A 21184-nucleotide genomic window follows, 5' to 3' on the forward strand; every position below is an offset into this window, starting at 1 on the left:
GGGATAGGTTAGTGCTGGCAGGCTGCTCATCACGGGTGATTATAGGGGGTGGAGCAGCGGGAGTGGGCTCGGTGGGAGACTGAGAGGCATGATTCTGATTCACCAGACTAGTATAATAGAAGCAGTAATAAGAGGAGCTACTGGTGTGTTTGAAATAAAAGGAGATGCACTGAATTTCAGGGAGAAACTGTGCAGAAAATGGGGCCAAACGGTACGAGAGAGAGTTGGGTAATAAAGATATAAAGATGTAGAACAGAATTAGATGGGATAAAAATGGAGAGAGGCAGGTATATGATTGCTAAGTGTCTCTAAATCGAGTAGTTTAGGTGATAACCACGGATATTGACTCTGCGCTGTGCCATCTGCTGCACTGTACGGTGAAAACTGAAATCATTCTGACAGTTGCATTGAGTTCCCAGCCAAACATGGAGCTCAGGTGATATCCCCATCCGGTGGAGTTAACAACGCATTTGACTCACAATATGCTTTGCAAGTCGCTGTTGACTTTTTCTTGCGTATTTGCCACAAGTCAAAAGAGAAAGTTGGACAGGACATGTCAGTCACGGTGCCTCCAAATGAAATGACAGGCATTGGAAGTGCTGTGATGGAGCAGATACTATGAAAGGAGTCCCTTCAGGTGGAATTTTGACTACAGTACATGAGCAGTTGCATTACATAACACATGTTGTGTTGCAAAAAACGTTGCCTTGATGTCACAAACCAGTCTGCTTTCATGCCTTCTAGGTTTCACTACTTTTTAAAACATTTTCATTGGCACATTCTTTGGGGAACAGTTAAAAATGAGCCCAAACTTTAAAGCCAGCACAGAATGTTTCTCATTACTTGGAAACAATTGTGTTGTGCTTTTCAGTAGCACGACAAGCACACAAGCAGAGAACAAATGAGGACTATACAGGAGGAAAAAAAAAAAAAAGAAAAAGAGGGAACACTGGTATAAACACAGCCTCTCTACTGTGTACACACTGCTGCAGCTCTCCTCTCCCTCTGTGCTTCTTCTCCAGGTTTATACTATACACAAAGAAACCAATTCAGATTCTACAAGCTTTTTTTTTTTTACCAACTCAAGTTCAAAGGGACACTTGAGTTAGTTGTTAGTAAAAACCCCTTTTTTTCCACTGCTGCTATCTCCACAATCTGTAACGATACACAAGTCGGCCTGTGAGACGCATTTTCTTGGCAGCGGAGAGGGTTTTGTTTGGAGAGGAATACAAAGATGAGAGGGGAGATAACGACTGAATAATGGTCTGAGGAGACGGATGAATGGACGGGAGAATACTCACAGGCGATGCGAACGTGGGCTTTTCGGCTCTTGGTGGTCCCAGCAGAGCTCCAGGCCACACACTGACACCAGAAGTCCTCCGGCCCAAACAACTCCTCCACCTGCTGCCGAGTGATCTCTATGCTGGCCTCCCTCACTACCAGGCCTGCGAGGAAAAGATTGAAGAGGAGGACGATAGGGATTAGATATATGAAAAAAAAAAGGGGGAAAATAGGAATAAAAAATAGGGCATTAACACATATCAAAGGATGCACAACAAGCTGAATGAGGAAACCAAAAAGCTAAATTTCATATATCCTAACCTCACACAATGTGCATTTGTGTCTGTCTGGCCTGATTCTGGAGCACTGAGCTTTTTGGTTCTAGGCCCTGTGGGGGAGGATTCTCAGCGTCATGGCTAACACAATCCTGTTTGCTAACTCCTCTGATTACTGCTCATCTGGGTGCCAGGACCCAAACAAACAAATCGTGCCCAAAACAAATGCCTCTACCCACAGCTGCCCCTCTGGAGCAGATTACTCTGCAGCCTCAGCGTGTGCATATCTGTGCACATACATGCAGTATATGTATGTATTATGCAGTGCAAAAGCATTAGCTAGAGATGGGGTTACATCTCATGCAATATCATATTTATTTCAGCTCTGAATGCATCTTCTTTTTCAGACGGGATGGGATATTTGTGAGGACAATGTGGTATCATAAAGTCTTTGCAAAATAAAATTGAAATTTACAACAATAAGACGGATCTTGCAGACATTATGAGACACTTAACACTTTACCAACCAAATATGAGCCGACTTGTAACTAATGCAAGTGAATTATTCCAGATGTAGTGACATTGTCCCTGAGGTTTAAGGTGTATGCAGCCTGGATTTTACATGGACTGATGTTTAAAACACATATTCACTAGTGCTGCAGATTTATTTGAAAAAGAACGTTCATGCTGTGAATATCCCATGGCACCTCATCCCCAAAGTGCTGCTCTATTAGGTTTAGATATGGGGGGTTGTGCGGGCCTACTGGAAAAAAATCAAGTGGATGTCAATTTCCTGGAACTGTCATGCTCATGTACCTGGTCGGCAATGATGTGAAAGTAGACTGTGACATTCAAATCATGCCCAGTTGCTACTGAAAGGCCTTTTGTGTGCCTCGGAAACATTCTCTGCACCATTACGCCACCATCACAAGCCAGCGTCATTACCAACATGTTGTTTGTATACTAAATTCAGACTCTGCCATCAACTTTACAAACCACTTTTTATTGATGTCTGTCGAAAGTTTTGTTGTTCGCTGATGAAATTGCGGAGGAAGCAAATCCAGTTCAATATTTAGTGGGTTATGCAACGTATTCTTGTATTGTTCGTGTACTAACTGCTACAGCCTGAATTTAATATTAACCAAATCCATCCATTTATTCCAGATACACAATTTAGAAGCGGCAAACTCCACACAGAAAGGTCGAACAGCAGACTCAAAATAAGAACCTTTGAGCCGTGAGGCAAACCTGCATAACCCAATATTACAATTACTGCCATGTTTCTCCACAAGACCACTAGTTATGTCAAAAGCTTTAAAGCTTTGGGCCACTGGCAGCTGACTTGCATATTTAGTGTGAAGAATTTGTTTAAATAAACAGCGACCTCCTCACATTAAGGTTACGAACAGGTTACTGTATGTTTTTACACATTCCAACTCCAGTATCTTCTTTCCTCACTACACATCATTGCCTGCTAATTTGAATTTTAAAAAATTATGAGGCTGGTGTCTCCTGATGAGACACAAATTAAAAGTGCTGCACAGAGCGCATGCTAATTCAAACAGGAGGACAGTTGCGGAATCAATGATTAATAGCTTTGTTGTCAAAAGGCCAACAGTGTTAGGTTTTAATGGAGGCTGTCGAAAGGTAGAAAGGTACACTGGTTTAACTATTGAGCCACATTTAGCTACTCATATTGTGGGTTCTGATGGCTGGTCGGTCAACTACCATTTGATTTAGCTGTATTTAGGAAGTGTGCTATTTCCTCATTAAATCGGCTCTTAATTAAATCATGGGAAATGTTTAAAAGACAATAACTGATTACACAAAAATAACAACAGAGCTTCCAGTGTTTGGGTTGAGCAGATACTGCAGCAAATGCAATTTAGTGTTATTTTAGGTGTGCATTCATGTAAGCCTTGTAGGCATCAACAGTAATACTACTATTAGAGTCAAACTGTCTCATGATTGTTCTGGTTTTTTTTTTTTTGGTTTTTTTTTTTTAAATTAAATTCAGACGTGTTTTAATGCTATGAAACACTGTGGAAAAAAAATAGCACCTTGACAACCAAATCCTGCTTTTTCTCAAGGCAGAAACTACAAGTGGGTCAACATATAATTGCGGGACTTTTTGTAACATAGTTGACAGGTATCTTAGTTGACATTTCTGCTGTTTTCAGGCCTATAAATCAACATGGCCACCTATAACTAAACACTACATGGCATTTTGATAGAAAGATTCTTCTAAATATTATATATATAATTGAGTAAAATTGAAATTGAAAGTTATTTATAAAGATATTGTAGTAAACCAGCTGACATGCCATAAATCCACACTTGATTCACACACTGCTTTATATTAAATAACTCAGAAAGCCTTGGAGTCTGGCCAGTCTTTTCTTCAGGAGGAAATGACATCATGTGGAGCAGGTCATGTGATCTGGAATTAACACACTTCCTTGAGAGGTGTTTTTGTAATGGGGAACTTAGTTGAAAGTGATTTCTAGGCCACAGATACAATTTATTATTTTCCATATAAAATTTGATATATTGGCAAAAAAGAAATATCTGTCATGATTATCTCAACTTAACAAAAAGAACACAATCAAAGCAGTTTTTGAATAAGCTAATTTTATTAATGTTTAGCTAATTAGAAGGTGGTTGTTATTGAATTTGGACGGTTATTTAGTTGACATTTTACTGATATCCAATGATCTTTTATTAATAAGTGATTGTTTTAGTAATAAATAATTCTGAAATTTCTAAAGGCATTATCATGAGGAACATAAAAAAACATTAGTTTTTTTTACATTTAATAAAAATGTATGCAAGATATATCCCATGGACTTCAAAAGTCCCTCAATTATATATTGACCCAGTTACACTTTACATTAGTCATTTTTTACTGAATTTACCTAAGAAACGCTGTGTGTTGTTGATGTGACATCATTATTCTTGAAATGCTGTTAGAGGTCCTTGACTCATCTGTATCCCAATGTGCTTTCAATCAGTGGTCTAATCATTCCCTGAAATCTAATTCGTTACAGAGCGATTCACTGCCAACAGACAAGATAGGCTGAATCGGAACACACTGTGAACTGCAGTCGGTAATCGAAATTTGTGAAAAAGGTGAATCAAAATAGTTTAAATTCCCAGCCAGATGTAAAGATGCTGCAGTTACGTGCATCTATAATCAACTGGGCTTCATTTTCGTTAAATAATATTAATGCAGCATCAGCTTAATCTTGGGTTCTGTCCTCTCTGTCGTTTATATTAACAGAAGATTTAGCTTCACAAAGCATACAAATGATCATAGCTGCTGATTATGACTGAATATTCCTCTAATAAATAATTGTAATCTTTGATAAAACAATTTCTGTCTATATGATATTGACAGTATCAGAAGAGTGAATATTTGCCTTACTGTGCTGCTGCGTATGTTAATAATCTTTGTTTTCCTCCTCTGGATGACTACACTTTGCAAAATGGTTCAGGATTTATTCTACAGTTGAAGCAGGTTTCCATTCTAAGTGTCTGGAATTCAAGTCGGAGGAAAATGCAAAGAGAATGGATGGTTAGAAAATGAACATGCCATTTTATTTCAGGTTCAGCGCATTCACACAGCCTCCTTGTTCTGGCACACACACCAAGCACAGTGACATCCCACACACCAGCTTAGCCCTCATGTAAAATTTACACAGTGTGCCGAGAGGAAGAAGAACAGCCATGTCTGTTGTGTCACCATTTGCTCCCGCATGTGTGTTTCCACATGCATGTGTGAGCACAAAGTAGGTGTGCCTGCGGTCGTCTGTACTGTATGCCAATGTGTTTGCCTGAGAGGGTGTTCTGTTAGTTTGAGAATGTCAAGGATGGATGTGATGTTGGGGGAACATCACATACGCAGCAGCACAAGGAAAATCAATACTGGAAACAATAAGTAGATTCTCGTAATTCTCAGAAGCTCAAGAACGTGCACCAGAATCTTTTTTTCTTCTTGTCAGTGCTGCAGACAGAAATTGTCTGTCTGATGCTGCTGGAATCGGTCTAACCTTAAATGATGACGAGGACTAGATATCAATCTGCTTTAAGAGTCATTCATGACTTCATGCCGATTACTAAACTTGGATTAAACTCTTCCTGATGTGCTGCACTTCAAACACATCAGAAGAATCAATCTCCCCAACGAGCAGATCTCTAAACTGAGCCCGCTGACCTCACCCTGTGACTTCATATGTTTGCTCAGCCAGCAGCCCTTCGCTTTGCTGGATAGCATTACAATGATGACAACAAAACCAAACAGACCATTCAATTTGCAATCAAGAGGGGCAAAGCCAGAGCGAAGCGTGCCGGGGCCAGCGATGAGCGGCTACTTCACACCTGTCAATGTGGCCATTAGCAGCAGAAATTATTCCACAATATGTCCCATTAATAGCAGGCTGAAGTAGGGTGCTTCGTTTGAGATGATTAATTATTAATGCGGTTATTAATGTGAGCTCGTCAGTGTTAGCACTGGCCAACGTTATTGATCAGTCGGGCAGAAGAGGAGGCACTGGTCATTGAGGCAGATCTGGAGGAGGAGGGAGGGTAAGTGCTGATTATCTGGCCAGACGAAGAGCATTCCCGTTTGATCTCCTAACTCATATCTCAGAGAAAGTGACAAGCCGTCTCCAGTGTATATTACACGAGCTGCACCTACTTATAATTAATTTGCCACTCATTTGCTCAGATCAATGCACTCTTTGCTCACCAGAGACCATAACCTGCCCTCAACGCTGGGAGGTAAAATGCTACAAGTGACAGCAGAGTGACTATCTAAAGCTAAATCATAACAGTAAAGGAGGTCGTTTGTAAAATATGCCATCAATTTTCCCACTCGGTTGAATTCATACGACCTCAGTGACATTTTGTGCACCTGATTTGAATCAGTGCTTTCATGTGTATCGCCATTATTTTATGCAAAACAGGCCTCAATTCACATCTGAGTAATTCTTGCTCACCTTCCCTACTGAACTTTAAAACAAGACAACATCTCTTTTAAGATCCTCTTTGGTAAAAGTCAAGTTTTTGTTTTCATTGTTAACATTTCTCTGTGGTCTTTTATATATGCTAGAAGACACGTAATGAGAGAAATAAGCAGTCAATACCATGGCTGAGCATTTCCATTTTGAAACTGCAGTGTACTGATGGCAATCACAAAAACGCAGATCCATACTTTTATGGGTTTGTATGTAACAATTCTATTGAACCAATCATATCTACTTGCAAAGCGGGACTTTCTGTATCATTGTGCTTCTCCAGAACTGGTTTTCTGGTCGAACATGTACGGCTTAATTACTCTGACTTCATAGATCTGTGCATTCAAAAGGAAGCACCAGTGTAGAGTTACATCCTAATGCAGGAGGGGATTATTTTCATGGAGAAATGTCTAAATATGTAACTTTGATACACAGAGATGAGTTTTTAAGGGGTTTAATCAATGACCGGAGAGGGATTTTAACACAGACGCAATGACAATCCTCTCTGCCAATGGTGTAAATATAGCTCCTTTGTCATTTTTGTTCAAAAAGCACAAATTTTGTCTGCTGTTTTATTGTGCTAAATGACTTCTGCTCAAAGGAAAATCACATGCAATCAACGGGTCTATTATTTTCTTCCTGCTCCTTAAAAAGGCATAATGTACAATCACACTACTTGCTGATGTACTTAGTTTCATGTTCTGTAGCATTTTTCTTTTTTTTCCAGATACTTGTGTGCCACTGACTCCAGGTGGCTCACTGCGGGTTGCATCCATTGGATTAAAAAGCCTTTGGATGGTACATACACTTGCGTGACGTCTCCTGAACGCCCATAATGGAGAGCTGCAGGTGAGTCGGTTCATGCTGCGAAGAACATTGTGCAGTGAATTGCACCATATTGCTGAATACACTGCAACTTCCGATGATGCACAAATCGTGCTTTTAGCCGGCTTGTTGTTGTCTTGACGACAATCTTAAAATTGCCGTTACATGTGTCATGCAGCATCTTTAAATAGCATTCATGTCACTGGAAGGTTTTCATGTTTTATTACGTTCCAACACGAAGGCAAAGTAAATTCACTGTAGCTTCTATTCAACACAGAAAAGCGTCCTTTAGAAAGTGAAAACAGATCCGCTTTTCAGGGCAGCTTTTGTCGAGTGGAATTACAGCTGTGGCATATTCTTTCCATTTCTTAATGACTGATTTAATTGTTCTCCAAGGGATGCTCGCTGACTTGACTTGGGCTTTTCAGTCAAATTTTTCCAAAGTTGCCTACAGTGTTCTTTTGTTTTTGTGGTGTGGGTAAAGCCACAATACTGACTCATCCAAATGTGGACCTTCCAGAGACACATTTGCTCAGAATCAGTTGAAATCCCTCAAAGCTGCAGTAGGGTCAGAATCTCAAAAAGGCAAAAAAAAACAGACTCTGAAAATATACAGGCTTGCTCGAGCAGCTCTTCCCTCTCCTCTCTCTGTTTTTCTTAAAAGCCTAAGCCACTAGAATCAGATGACCACACACTTCAAACACAAAAAAAAATAGTCAAGCTTAAAGCAAACCTTAATTTGTGGATTCAAACCCATGTCTCATACGTGAAAGTCCTCCATCAAAGCCACTGTGTCACCACATTTTGTTCTCGATATGAACTCTGGTGCTACGTATACTACCTCATCCATCTGGTTAAAAGTGTGATTGGCTGCAAACTCCTGTCATATGTTAGATCTTTAAAAGCCTGAAAACAGAGACAGGAGAAAGTGCTTTTCTAATTCCCTCCTAGAGCACTTGAATTCCACTGTGCTGAACGGTCAGTATGGAATTTTTGTCCAGTGATGCCAAAAAATACTGCCTACCCCAGCTTTAATTACACACAAGTGATTTCCACTTTACCCTCCATCAGGCAAGTGATCATATTTGGTACCTGCCACCCACAATAAATATGGCGTTACTCCTACCTCTCAGTGAGGTCGAGATGCATGTTTTCACCCAGCCAATCAACAAAGATCACTCTACGTTATAGCACACTACATCGTGGCATTTGACCAATCAACAGAGGCCTGGAATGCAGCAAACTTTCTCTTTTCTCCAATGTTAGAAAAAGATGGACTTGCAGCTTGGTCCTCTTTGGTATTTGCGGTCGAAATGTCAAAACTAGCCATGGTTAGTTGACAAAACTGGCACATTTTACAGTTGAGTAGTTGTGCTAAGTGATGATATATACATTGCTTGGAGTGGGTTTTTTTTGTTTTGTTGTTTTTTTTACTCTAACGGACCATATATGGTAACTTAACTGACCTAGAATTTCAACATGAAAATTAAAAATTTTGAAAAATGTCACAAAAGTAATAAAGTGTTATGTCCTCCAATAACACTCTAGGGTTGAAATTTTCAATGAGTGCCTTTTATGTGACTGAGAAATCCTGTACTGTATTTCCTTGTTTTTCCTGTAAAAGTGAAGAAGCAAAGATTAAATGTCTCCTAATAAAGCAGCTGAAAACTTATGCAAACATGCATTTTGTATTCTATATATATATATATATATATATATATATATATATATATATATATATATATATATATATATATATATATATATATATATATATATATATATATATATCTATATATATATATATATAAAACAAACTATCTTTTTCTGGTTGTCAATATATTGGCCAAACTATTGCCCAAGTTATCCAACTGCCAAACACTGATACAAACATGTCTGAATTGTTGTTCTACACATACAGAACTATGCAGAAGTTATACGCATTAAAGTAAAGTGAAGATTAGGGTGCAAACTGCAGGGGAGCCAGGAGAGGTTTAATAATCTTACAAAGATATGAGCTCCCCTGAAAACATAGTTTGTGAAATTTTGTAGTGGGAGTCTCTAAAATATTATATATGAAGCTAAATTGCCAAGTATTTCTGTTTTTTCTGTATCTTTATCATGGATCATGCATAAAATTGCAGCAAAAGTATATTATTAATATAAGATTAAGTGGCTCACTTTAATAAAGATACCAGCATGCATGCTGTTCTTGCCATCACCATTGAAGCGTCTATTATAAACTTGACTCACTTTGACTCAAAGATCAGGAAATAAAAGAAACTTTCTTGATGCCAGCTGCTGTGAAACAAAACAGGAGAACAAACACATCCCTCCATGGTGCTGCTTTTCATCTGTTTGTTTTTTACTATTATTCATATTACTGTGCTTTATGAATATTGTATCTGTCACTTTTGACCACGGAAAAGTGAAAAAGAGAGCTCCCTGAAAGCAACTGTGTAGGTCACATACACTGGTGAGGATAGCTTGAAAAACAAAGCCATGTAAAGTTTTGATTTATCAATTAACTTAATTTAAAGAGCAGCTAACAGAACAAAAACTAACTAAATCAATGATTTGTGTGACTACCCCTTATCTTATAAGAAGCACCAGCTCCCCTTGGTAGATCTTGGGAGAATTTGCAGCAGTTTTTTGGTGGATTTAGGTTCTACCTGTGTCATACGTCTCTTCATGTCATCCTAGTGACTCAGCAATCCAAGGACTTCTCATCACTGAACATTATCCTTCATAACTATGGCTATATGTCTTTATCATTCTGCCTGTGTTGGCCCTGCTGGATAATAATCTAAATAGCTAATGTATCAAAAACATCACTGCAGGATTGTATATGATGTGGACAGGCCATCATGAGAGAGTCAAACATCTGGAAAAAGACGCACTGGATGCAGCCTGAAGCTTAAATGAACACCCGGTTTCTCTCCACACTCTCTTATGCACTTTTTAAATCTCATACCTCTCATTCTGTCTTATTTTCATACATAAGTTCTCACTAAAATGACAGCGAGACACAGTGAGAAGACAAGCTAAAAAGAGAAAAGCGTATGGAGGAGAGGTGAGGGGGAGTCGGGGTTAGAGAGGGAGAGATCCAATTTCTTCGGGCTATGCTATCAGTGGTATTGACCAGGCTGGCCAGTTTCTATCAGTGCTCCTTTTCTGTCAATCTGGGGAAATCAGAGAGCAATGGAGTGGGCTACACACACACACACACACACACACACACACACTGGGCTCTAGTGGTATTGTGTGTGTTTGTGCGAGGTGCAAGAGCATAAATGAATGAATATCTGTGCAGTAAATAGCCTGTGGATATGGCTATGTAGAGTGGGTGCTTGTGTGATGTGTGGGTTGTTTTCCATGTTGATGCTTTTAGCACAAAACCCTCTGACACGAAGGTTAAGAGCCACTGCTACCTTCACCCTCTTCTTTGTCATAATCACAACTATGAAACACACGCTCAGATCCGTGTATTCTTCCTGAAGTACACTAGGTCAAAATGAAAGGATTTCAGGTTAGAACTCAGGTTGTTTTTTCTATGCTCCTTTTATATTTCTGCTTGCTGCAACACTCCTTTTGTATCGGTGTATCAGCTTTTGTATGCGGTACCATTGCTGCAGATGCTTTTGTATGTGTGCCGGCTGTCTTTATTACTGGATTTTTTTTTTCATATAATTCAGTGCAACAGGACTTGAGAGTTTTGTACTAAATACCTCAGATAAAACATGCTTTCCAATCCTTGAAGTGTACCTATGTGTGCGCGAACACGAGCCTAAACATTCACATTTAAGAAAAGAAGCAGCTGTCAGTGTGTTCCTGCGTGAGCCTGCAGACATGTGTGTGGCAAAACAGTGGAATGAAAAGGGTAAATGCGATGTGATTGGTACCTGTGGGCGACAGAAAGAACTCAATTTCCAATACAGCAGCTGAATGCAGCCAATCAGTGCTGGACTGTTGTATGTAATGGCTCTGGTGCCTTCGGGGGCTGAATTCTGCAGAAAACAACCCTGCTGGAGCTTCACTACCTTCACTTTCCTCTAGATGCCCAACATGTACATAAACACACACCTACACACTCAGAGCCACATGAAAGGAAAGATGTCCTCATTGAGACCCTGTTAGTCGAGACCCTTCTGCAGATAAAGTGATGCCACTAGTTGATCAAATAAACTGGCCTGCAAGATTTCCAAGGAGACAAGTTGTGTGGATGTTTGCACAGACATTTTTGAGAGCAAATGTGTATATATATGTTTCGACCATTCATACTTTCTGTAGAGCATGACTGTGCTGCCGGTTTTCTACCTTAATTATGATGTCCGGAATCTTCTTATACTGCACAATTTACACTCTTGAGCCAGTGGCTTTGATGGAATATGAAAAAGATATTAAATTCTGTCTCATGCATTGAGTTTCTTGAACATAAACATAAAAAACAAACATGTTTTAGTTGCCAGAAGTAGATAGTAGTCTAGAAGATTTGCATTGGCAGTGATCAGTTTCCAGGTGTGTTAAATATAAAGAATTTGTCATTGCATTAATAATAGACACATTTTCACTGACCAGAGTTTTCGTCAACCCTCTCCTCCACGGTGTGCTCCTTTTGGTGGACCCACTCGCTGTTGCACTTGAAGTAAATCTGGGTGGCGGGCGTGGCCTTGCAGTACAGGTTGACCGGCTTGTTCTTGACTATGTAGGCCTCCTCTGGTTCCATCAAAAACACCGGCAGCGGCTCCGGGGGGTCTGAAGGGAAGGTCTCCGGCAGCTCACCGAGACCAATGAAGTCATCGTCAACTGTGAAAACAGAAACAAGATGATGCAGGGAAACTGAGGTACCAAAAGGGAAGATGAAGGGAGGAAGAAGTGGTGAACGGAGGCAGAAAGCCCCAGAAGGAAGGCAGACAAGAGACAGTGGGACAGTATTATAACCACAGCCTTTGCATGGGATTATCCATTCGCACAGCACACAGTGAAATCCCTATCATTTGATATTTTGGAATGTTTACACAAGTGTATTTTAGAGCGCAGGAAATTCTGGGATTCCTCTCAGGCAATAAGGCTGCATGGATTTACAGAAACCGGCCCTTGCTTGGTCTAACCACAGTCAGCTACTGCTGAGAAATGAGCGAGGCAGAGCCAATAATGAGAGGCAGAGTTCAGAGGTTGACTCTGAGGAACTGAAGTTATAAGCTGATCGAGCCGTGTCTCCCGTTTTCTCTCGCGCACTCTCTCTTTCTCTTTGCTTTTGTCACTCTCCCTCACTCACACACACACACACACAACAGCATGCATGCACACACACATGCAGCAGATCTAATGACCTCAGGCTTTTGGCCCAGTTAGTGCCATTCCTCGGATACTTCTGCAGTAGACAGATACGCTTCCCTGTAATTACAACTCCCTTTCATCTCCCTGTCTTAAATCACATACACACAACTGCGTGTGTACGCGCGCACACAAACACGAACAACCCCTCACAGTGGCACAAATACATGGGCATACACAAGCCCACGAGCGAGCACGGCTAACTTTCTAACTCTTTGAAGAAAGGAGGATGAAGCCTATTCGCCACCCCATTTGTCACCTCCAGAACTGTTCTATTCTTACCATTGAACCGGTAGACATCAATTATTCAAAAGTGTGAAAGAAAGAAGGCAGAGTAATAGAGATACAGTGGGAACCAGAAGGTGAGAGAGGGAGAACAGAGAGAGACGGTGAAAGTAACTCAGCCAGACAGACGTAGATTGAGACGTCGAAATGGAGTTGGGCAGACGGACAGAAACATAGCGCAGGAGGACAGAAACAGGAAGACAGACTGTTCAGATAACAAAAGAGTTTATCAGGCCATCAGTAATTCTTCCATGTCCTTCTCGCTACCCGCTCCTCTGTCCTGTGTGGACACGCTGGAGCCTTGTTGTCTGACAGAGGTTGCCTCCTCGATGCTCTCGGAGCACTAAATAATGTCTCGGCTGAGCAGATATCTCCCCACGATGTCTCTCTAATGTTATCTCTCCCTCCATACCTGCCACAGATTGAAGTTGATTGCTAGGAAATGAAAGGGCAGGAGGAGCCGATCAGAAAATAACCAAAGCCATCCTCTCTGAAAGGGAGTCTGTGTGCTGTTATGATGCCAGTGAACACTTTTGCAGTTGTGTGGCTGAAACTTGTTCCTCTTTTTCTGTTGGCTCCTAATCTGCAGCTAATTGAGAAGAAAGAGTAAAGCCGCAAGTGACCTCTGACCTTTCAGAGTAACAGTTTGTGTTCGAGTGGGAGCAGTGAAGGGCTGGTGCAAGACCTTTATCTGATTTCAACAACTAAAGAAGTACTAACTCTGAAATGCCGTCGAGCCTTTCCTCCGTTACATCTTTATGTAGGTGATGACTATCCTATGTAGAAGTCTATTCCGGCAGACCTTGGCTTACTCTGTTCTTTCCTGCTCCACAGTCCTCAGTCCACCCACATCCTCAGCCAGGGGACCCTGACCCAGAAACAGGCAAAGAGAGCCAAGGAAACTCATTAAAGCTTGTGTTAGCCTTCTTTCACCCTCCATTCCCATTATCTCTCCATCTCTCTCTCTCTCTCTCTCCCTCCCTCCTGGCTGTGTCGCTCTGTCGAACTGTGAGGCAGCGAGATCTGAAACAGCCATGAAAGCGTGGCTCCCTTACACAGAGAAAGACGCGTGTCTCATCTGCTCGCACACATACACCCACACAGGCATTAATGTGCATGGAGGCGCACGCAAACTCACTCGCAGACATTCGAATTCATCAACTTCCTCAGTGCGAGAAATAATAAATTCAAGTGAATGGAACTAGCCCTCCAGTGAAAAATCAGCCCAGAAATGAAAAAAGAAACCACATGACAAAATGAAAGACCCTGACTCTTACCAATCATGCCGCCCCCCCCCTCCACCACCACCACCACCACCTCCCAACACCCAGCATCTCTGCACCTCCCTCCTCGCTCCCTGGCGAACAGAATACTGAAAGCAACAAGAAGCTCAAAGAGAAACATTACTTTTTTTCTGGCTCCCGCCGCCACCATTCGTATGCAATGAGAAGACAGTTCATGATAAAATAGTTTAGAGGTTTAGGCGTTGCTATGTTTGGCGTGATGCAATCTTTGTGGATACACACAGCCGTGGTGTGCATAATCACAAACTCAACAAGTGCAGAGCCCTATTGCAATGATTCTACAGAGCAAATATGCATTATGAAATACTTTTTTTTAGTGTCATATCCCTTTAAACTGGAATATTAATATGCTTCCACTGTTTGATATGCAATATGGATTTTTTCCAAGCATTTGTAATGCTGTAGCTTGATTCTAATCAGAAAATTTCTAAATTGCCTCCATATTGGGTGTTTAAAATTTAATGAAATATGTCCTTGCAGCACTTTTATTCAAATTGTATTTTGCTCTGTAATTGGAGTGAGTTTTCCTAATTCATATTGTAAGCCTTATTAGTGAATATTTTAAGACTCAAATTGAATATTAGTTGAATTTTATATCAGTTTCACATCCCAACTGCAAAAAAGTGCTTTGGAAGATAAATGAGCTGCAAAACAAGGCCTCAAAAATAAAGGTTGGTGAATGAATGACATTCGCCATCTTGCGCTGTCAATGAATATATCAGGTGGAGGACAAAATAGCCTGAGAAAAAGCAATTTGAAGGTAGAGAATTAATCAAATTAATCCTAGCTTAGCAAGTGGGTGTGAAGTGAGGTAAGAGCGGGTCTTGGCAATCAGCCCCTCCTTGGTTTGAGTCGACTCCAACAGCAGTGGGAGTGGAGCAGTATTAAAGGATGATTACATTTTGGACATGAGTAAATCAAAGTCAAACCAGGCTCATAACACTGGCACTGCAACATATTAAAGCACAGTCCCTGGGATGAGACAAGCACCAAGAAATGTGCACAAAGAGGTACATCTTGAGCGAAAAAATAGAATAAGTGTTACACAAATACATGACTAAACTACTAGCCAGTGCCCAAAGTGACATGTCCAATTAGCCGAGTCCAAGTTTCCTCTGCTACTCATTTCTTCTACAAGTTTGTATTGACAGTTTTTTCCTTTACCGTTGTCTGGGTGGCCATCATCTTCCTGAATCTTGGACACAACAGCAGCATAATGACTCGCTTACATCAATAGTTTCCATTAGAAATGAGCACTGGCTGCCTGCATGAGGAATCATCCAGCAAACGCATTTCAATACCTTGAAATGAGCTACAGTCTGGCTTCCCAAAGCATTATTACTCCTCAACTCTGTGATCAGTACAGCACCATTACTCGATCATCAGTACCTTAGTCACATTAATGAGGCCTATTGTGCTGAGAACAGTGGAAACTGATGACAAGGCATCCACAGCACATTAGACATCGGAGTCGGTGTCCAGGCTTTGATGACTGCGTCTTGGGCTTTAGTTGCTTCTCTATTGCCCCTTTGAAACATGCATTTCAGACAATAAAAGCTCCCGTAATCTTTCATGCTGATGTCATGTGTTGATAGGGGCTGAAGTCGATTCCTAATGAAAGATGATCTGCAAAACACCAGCTGAAGAACTGTGAAGAATTTCGAAGCAAAGCACACAAATGCAATATTACTACACAGTTTGCCACCAGCAAATATTACACTGACGGTAGGGTACGGTATTCAGACCATAAGGAATAAATCATTCACATCTATCTATCTGTATCTTGGTGCCAAACAGTATGGTCTACAGACACTGGTGCTGAAATTGGACCACTTAAAGTTCTGTGAATTTATGTAAAGGGAATTTACAGCATATCCAACTCTGTCCCATAACTGTCACAAAAAATAATTTAGCAAAGCCAGGCGTTTCATGTCTTAACACCTTTACAGTGGTCAAACATAATTCGCTGTGGAGTTCTGTATTCCTGCACTGTGTTCTATGTTGAATATTTGTAAGACTGTATTTCCCATATCATATATTGTATGTGAGTGTCTGCGATAACAGCTTTTGAATGCTAGGCTCTGACATCACCGTGCAAGATAAGCTGTCCTTACTTTATCTGCACTCAAGCAGATTTATTGTCCCAAGGAAAGCGCTGTATCAGTGGGACCAATGTTTCCCTTCCATCAGGGGCGAGTCAGGCATGAACAAGGATGAACGCCGGTATAAATCGTCTCCCTCTTCATTCCTGTTTTCTTCCTATTTATCCTCTTTGCTCCCCTCTCATTCCCTCTTGCCTTCTCCTGCTCGCTTTTTCTTCTCAGCCATCCTTCTCATCATTCATATATACATTCCCGCACCACACACAGAAAAAGATTGGTAAATGGTTGGCTAGATCGTTTGACAACAGGGAGTTTTACTAGCCAATGTTTTGCTATGCCACTATGGGGAAGGACAAGAGGTGGTTTGCATCTGAGTGGTCATGCAGAATAATAAACCACTCAGCTGTCAAGTCAATTGAAGCGGGATAAATAGACTGTCAATCAGATCTACCAATAAATGTGCTTTAAGCACACCTACCCATTATATTGAGTGAACATAAATCTATGGTAACGACTTTCTCTAGTCAATACTTGTTAGTATTGGATTAAGTAAAGACCCATACATCCCAGTGGCTTTAATCAATATGTATGGCTGTTGTTTTAAAAGCAAAATCCTTTAGAAGCTCCATGAGAAACAGGAAAAATGAGTGCAGGCTTCCTTCCACTCTAATGTCTCTTTCCAGCTGAGTGCTTTATATACACTGATGTGTCTACACACATTGTCTGCAGGGCCCCGTCTAACGCTTGGCTGCAGCAGGTATTTATTGATTACTGTAAGAGGCCAGTGACCTCTCCCTTGCTCTGTCCTATCTGAACCTCTCTGCTTGGGCGTGCTAAGCACACTCATATTTCATCTCTAGGGAATCCTACCATCACACAACCTAGCAAGGGAAGAAACTAACCATTCTCTAAAAGTCAGGTGGCTTTGACATTAACCTCAATCAGTTCACAGCATACAGTCATTTCATTGCAGGCAAAAGTTGCAATGACCTGCAGAGAGCCCTGAAGCCACCGAATAAACACTATGAATAATTAAATCGGGGCATTATAGAGAGGTCCAATTCAGGGGTTTTATCTTTACCAGAGTATGTGATGTAATTGGAAAAACGAATCTGCACAAATTGATTTAGTCCACTGTGGCAAAGTGCAAACAGGCGGCTGAAAAGAAAGCAGTGCTGAGGAGTGGGTCTGGAGATAAGTGTTTAAAACATATCTGCTGAGAAATGGACATATCTTACTTTCTCCCTTCCCTCTTTCACCTATCTCCACCTGTGTCCTGAGGGCATCAGTGGCCAGAGAAAAAGAGAGTCTCATATAAAATAGCATGCAAGTAAAAGCGGTGATTAGGAGTCCTGTTTCTCTTTTCCTGACTTTGCACAGTCAGTGATGTCTTTCTCATTGGGGGTGTTGTTCATGTTCTTTCTGATCCTTATCCCTGACCTTCACTTGTTTCTCTCTGGCTGCACTCTGGCAGGAGGCAGCTGGTGGTTGCCAGGGTCATGCTAGGCCTTGGTCACTGTCTGTCCAGTCACATCACAGAGCCAGAACAGCCAAGGTCAGAGCATCATGGTAATCAAGTCTCATCATTTCCATTTTGACAAATTTCGCTTTCCAAATATTCCATATTTATATAACAGAAGTCCAAATTGACACTCATGCAGATTTGAAAACACCACATAAATATTGGTGTAAAAACACGCTGCTGAGACGTTTACTTTTACTTATCATAATAGAAATCGAAGGCGAAACTGAAAAACAGAAATCTGTGAACAAACTCTAAATGGAAAACTGTGTGGACAGGAAATAGCAGATTTTGTATTATTTGTATTACTCAGACTCACCACAGACTAATTTGCATTCTAATAATTAAAAGAAAATAATGACTCCTATGATAATGAGGTGTTGAAGCAGTGAGCAGACACCTTCTTCAGTCTATTACTGACAGAGAATTAGAAGCATGATTCTGTAGAGAGGTTCAGATGATGATGACGATGAGATGGGTGACTGATATTTTTAAAATATCTGTAGGATTTGCAAGTGCATAACGCTGTATGTTGTATTACTTTGAGATTACAAGTGTAAACAGTAAATACAAAATCATGGAAACAATTTAACAGTAACACTGAGGAAAAACTGGGGAAAAGACATTTAAAATTTATGTGTAAAGACTAATTTAAGCCTTTCATCTCAGTCAACCAATGGTCGAATTTGCCTTGATGCACCAGCAAGTGTTTATTTCTAGCAACAGCGAAGCATTTAGCTGGTTTCTGTTTTTGTAATAATCTCTTTTATAGTGTTGGAGCAAGTATTTGCATGTAAACTTCTAGTTTTATTACCTTCAAGTGGCTATTAACTGAAAACTTTTTAATGCATTACTAGCAAAAATGTTCTATTTAATCTCATTTTAGGATCATAATCTCACAATCTGTTCTTCTGCTGCTTTTCGAACTATTGCTCCAGCAGTTATGGTTTTCCAACATGCTCATTGGACAGTATATTCCCATCCTCTCCTGTCCCTTCCCTCCACTTCCTCATGGATGAAAAGTCATTTTGGTGGTTGATTGGAGAATGATGCTGCTACTTAGCGAATCAGTCCATCAGCGCCAAGGGAGGAGAGCGCAAGGAGACAGAGAAAATCTCAGGAGGAGCAGTGGCTCCCCGGGGCGTTGTAGCTGTGATGGGTGAGCTGTCAAACGCCCCATTGTCCAAATTACCCAGCAAGCACCATGTCACCACTCGGGACTAATTTACGGTGTGGTGCAGGACGGCACATACATTGCTCTCTGAGCAAAGTCGATGGGAGAGAAAGGAGAGGGAAAGGGGTGTGAGGAACAAGTGGGGTGTACAATTTAACACCTACCAAAAAGGTATAACAGGGGTTCAAACACACACAGTACGACACAAACCCCAATTAACTTCATTCGCGTTTGGTGTCTTTATGCTTCAAGTCCTCAATGACAGGTGTCAATATGAATGTGTCATGCTCCTGTGACTCTCCGCCCACCCACAAGCAGAGTACATGCATTCACTGATGCGCAAACATTTTAATACAGTTTTAAAGCAGCCATCGCATACATAAGCCTCTTGCTTGACTTCACTTGCTGTTATAACGACTGGTCCTTTTAGCACAAACTGGCATGACCATTCACTTGTCACATGTCACACCCCTGGGTGCCCAAAGCCAGACAGGGCCATCACCCTACCCCATGCTAGCCGCTGGGCTGTGGAGTGGAGCTGTGCTTGTCAGATGTCAGAGGAGACGTGTTGTACTCTCTGACCCCTCACTGTGCCCAATAGCTTGATACGATGCCTCTACTTTGGCTAATTGGCCCATATCAGCGGGCAGTCACCTTCTGCCACCAGCGAAAGGCCAAAAGACCAGAATGCAAAACACACAAACAGAAAATATGACAATAGAAAGACAGGATCAACTCATTAAAAACTAGCACTGTAATAAGCTGCATAACTGTTAGCAAAAAATAAACTTTATTTTCTGTCAATAATTCAGTTTCCATTTGTTTTCACATTTGGCAGAAGATCTCGGCATTTGATTAAAACTTGACATCATCCTGTAATAGAAGTCCCAAAGAAGACACTGCCTGAGGAAGGTTCTCTCAAATACCTCACATCTACCGTAAAAACACAGATGCTTTTAGGGGGGGGAAATAGCATGAAGAATCAAGAAGAAAAATAGTTTACTACTGTACCTGCATCTAGAGTAAAAGCAGTGTCGAAAAAATGTTTTATATTACGGTGTCTGATTTTAACTAACAGTGAAAGACACAAAGACACAGATTCAAAGAGACATCGAGACAAATCATATGCCTTTTACCGTCATTGCAAGCAATCTTCAGATTGGAGTAAGGCCACATAAGTGATCCATTTTTGGTGCTAAATTACAAAAATGAAAAAAGACATGAGAGTTGACAAGTGAAATCTCCCACAAAAGGCTGCAAAGGTATACAAGTTTAAAAGCTGGTACTTCTCTCAACGTTTGATACTGTGAATCCTCAAGCCCGTATTTTTCTTAAGACACCTATTTATTCATAAAATCAATCTCAAAACATGAAGGTTAGCTTCATATTTTTAATATACATATGTTAGTGTCTTCATATCTCTTCTAGCCTTGTCTCGGTGTATTGACAGTGGTAATTTGCAAACAGGGATACAGAAAGATTGAAGAATGTGATGTAGTAATTTAAAAGATTGATCCTTGACCGATTCAGAGCACCAAAACACACCAGTGGATTTGAAAGGCACGTTATCAATAAAGAAAATATAAAAAGCCATAAACACACCATTCATCAAAGCCAGAAATTACAAAAACTAAACATAATTCAGTGGATTTTCAGCTTTCCAAAGGTCCTTGAACTTACCTTGTGTGACAAGCCATTCCACTAGAAAAATTATCCAAATCTAAGCATAACTTTGTGATATTTCATTGAAATTTCTTTATTATACATGTCTCATTCAAAATTAAGAATTATATTTTCACTTATTTATTTGCAGCAACCACATTTGACAAACAACAACAAATTCTCCCAAACTGCCAATAGTCACATGACAAAAATTCAGGGACTTTTTGACTGAAGTGAAAAGAGCTCCAAACTGTGTTTTCACTGAGCAGATGGGAGATAAGTATGGAGCAAATTATAAATGTAACTAGTAAAATAAATACTTTGTGGAGTCACATTTTGTTTCCAGTACCGGCAGCATCTGTGTATAACTGGAAAAATGTTGCACATGTTGATTTCAGGTTT

General features: G+C 40.6%; 1 protein-coding gene across 4 annotated transcripts in view; it reads right to left on the reverse strand.

Moving 5' to 3' along the window:
- Nucleotides 1-21184, reverse strand: part of unc5cb (unc-5 netrin receptor Cb) — a 123084-nt gene that overhangs the window by 42224 nt on the left and 59676 nt on the right. For all 4 annotated transcript variants that reach the window (XM_035947763.2, XM_035947762.2, XM_023269400.3 and 1 more), the window contains exons 2-3: nucleotides 11972-12202; nucleotides 1302-1445 (exon numbers count right to left, since the gene is read on the reverse strand). In XM_035947763.2, coding sequence (XP_035803656.1) covers nucleotides 1302-1445; nucleotides 11972-12202 — 375 coding nt within the window. The remainder of the gene's footprint in view (nucleotides 1-1301; nucleotides 1446-11971; nucleotides 12203-21184) is intronic.

Source organism: Amphiprion ocellaris, chromosome 17, assembly GCF_022539595.1.
Source record: "Amphiprion ocellaris isolate individual 3 ecotype Okinawa chromosome 17, ASM2253959v1, whole genome shotgun sequence".
Classification (NCBI taxonomy): domain Eukaryota; kingdom Metazoa; phylum Chordata; class Actinopteri; family Pomacentridae; genus Amphiprion; species Amphiprion ocellaris.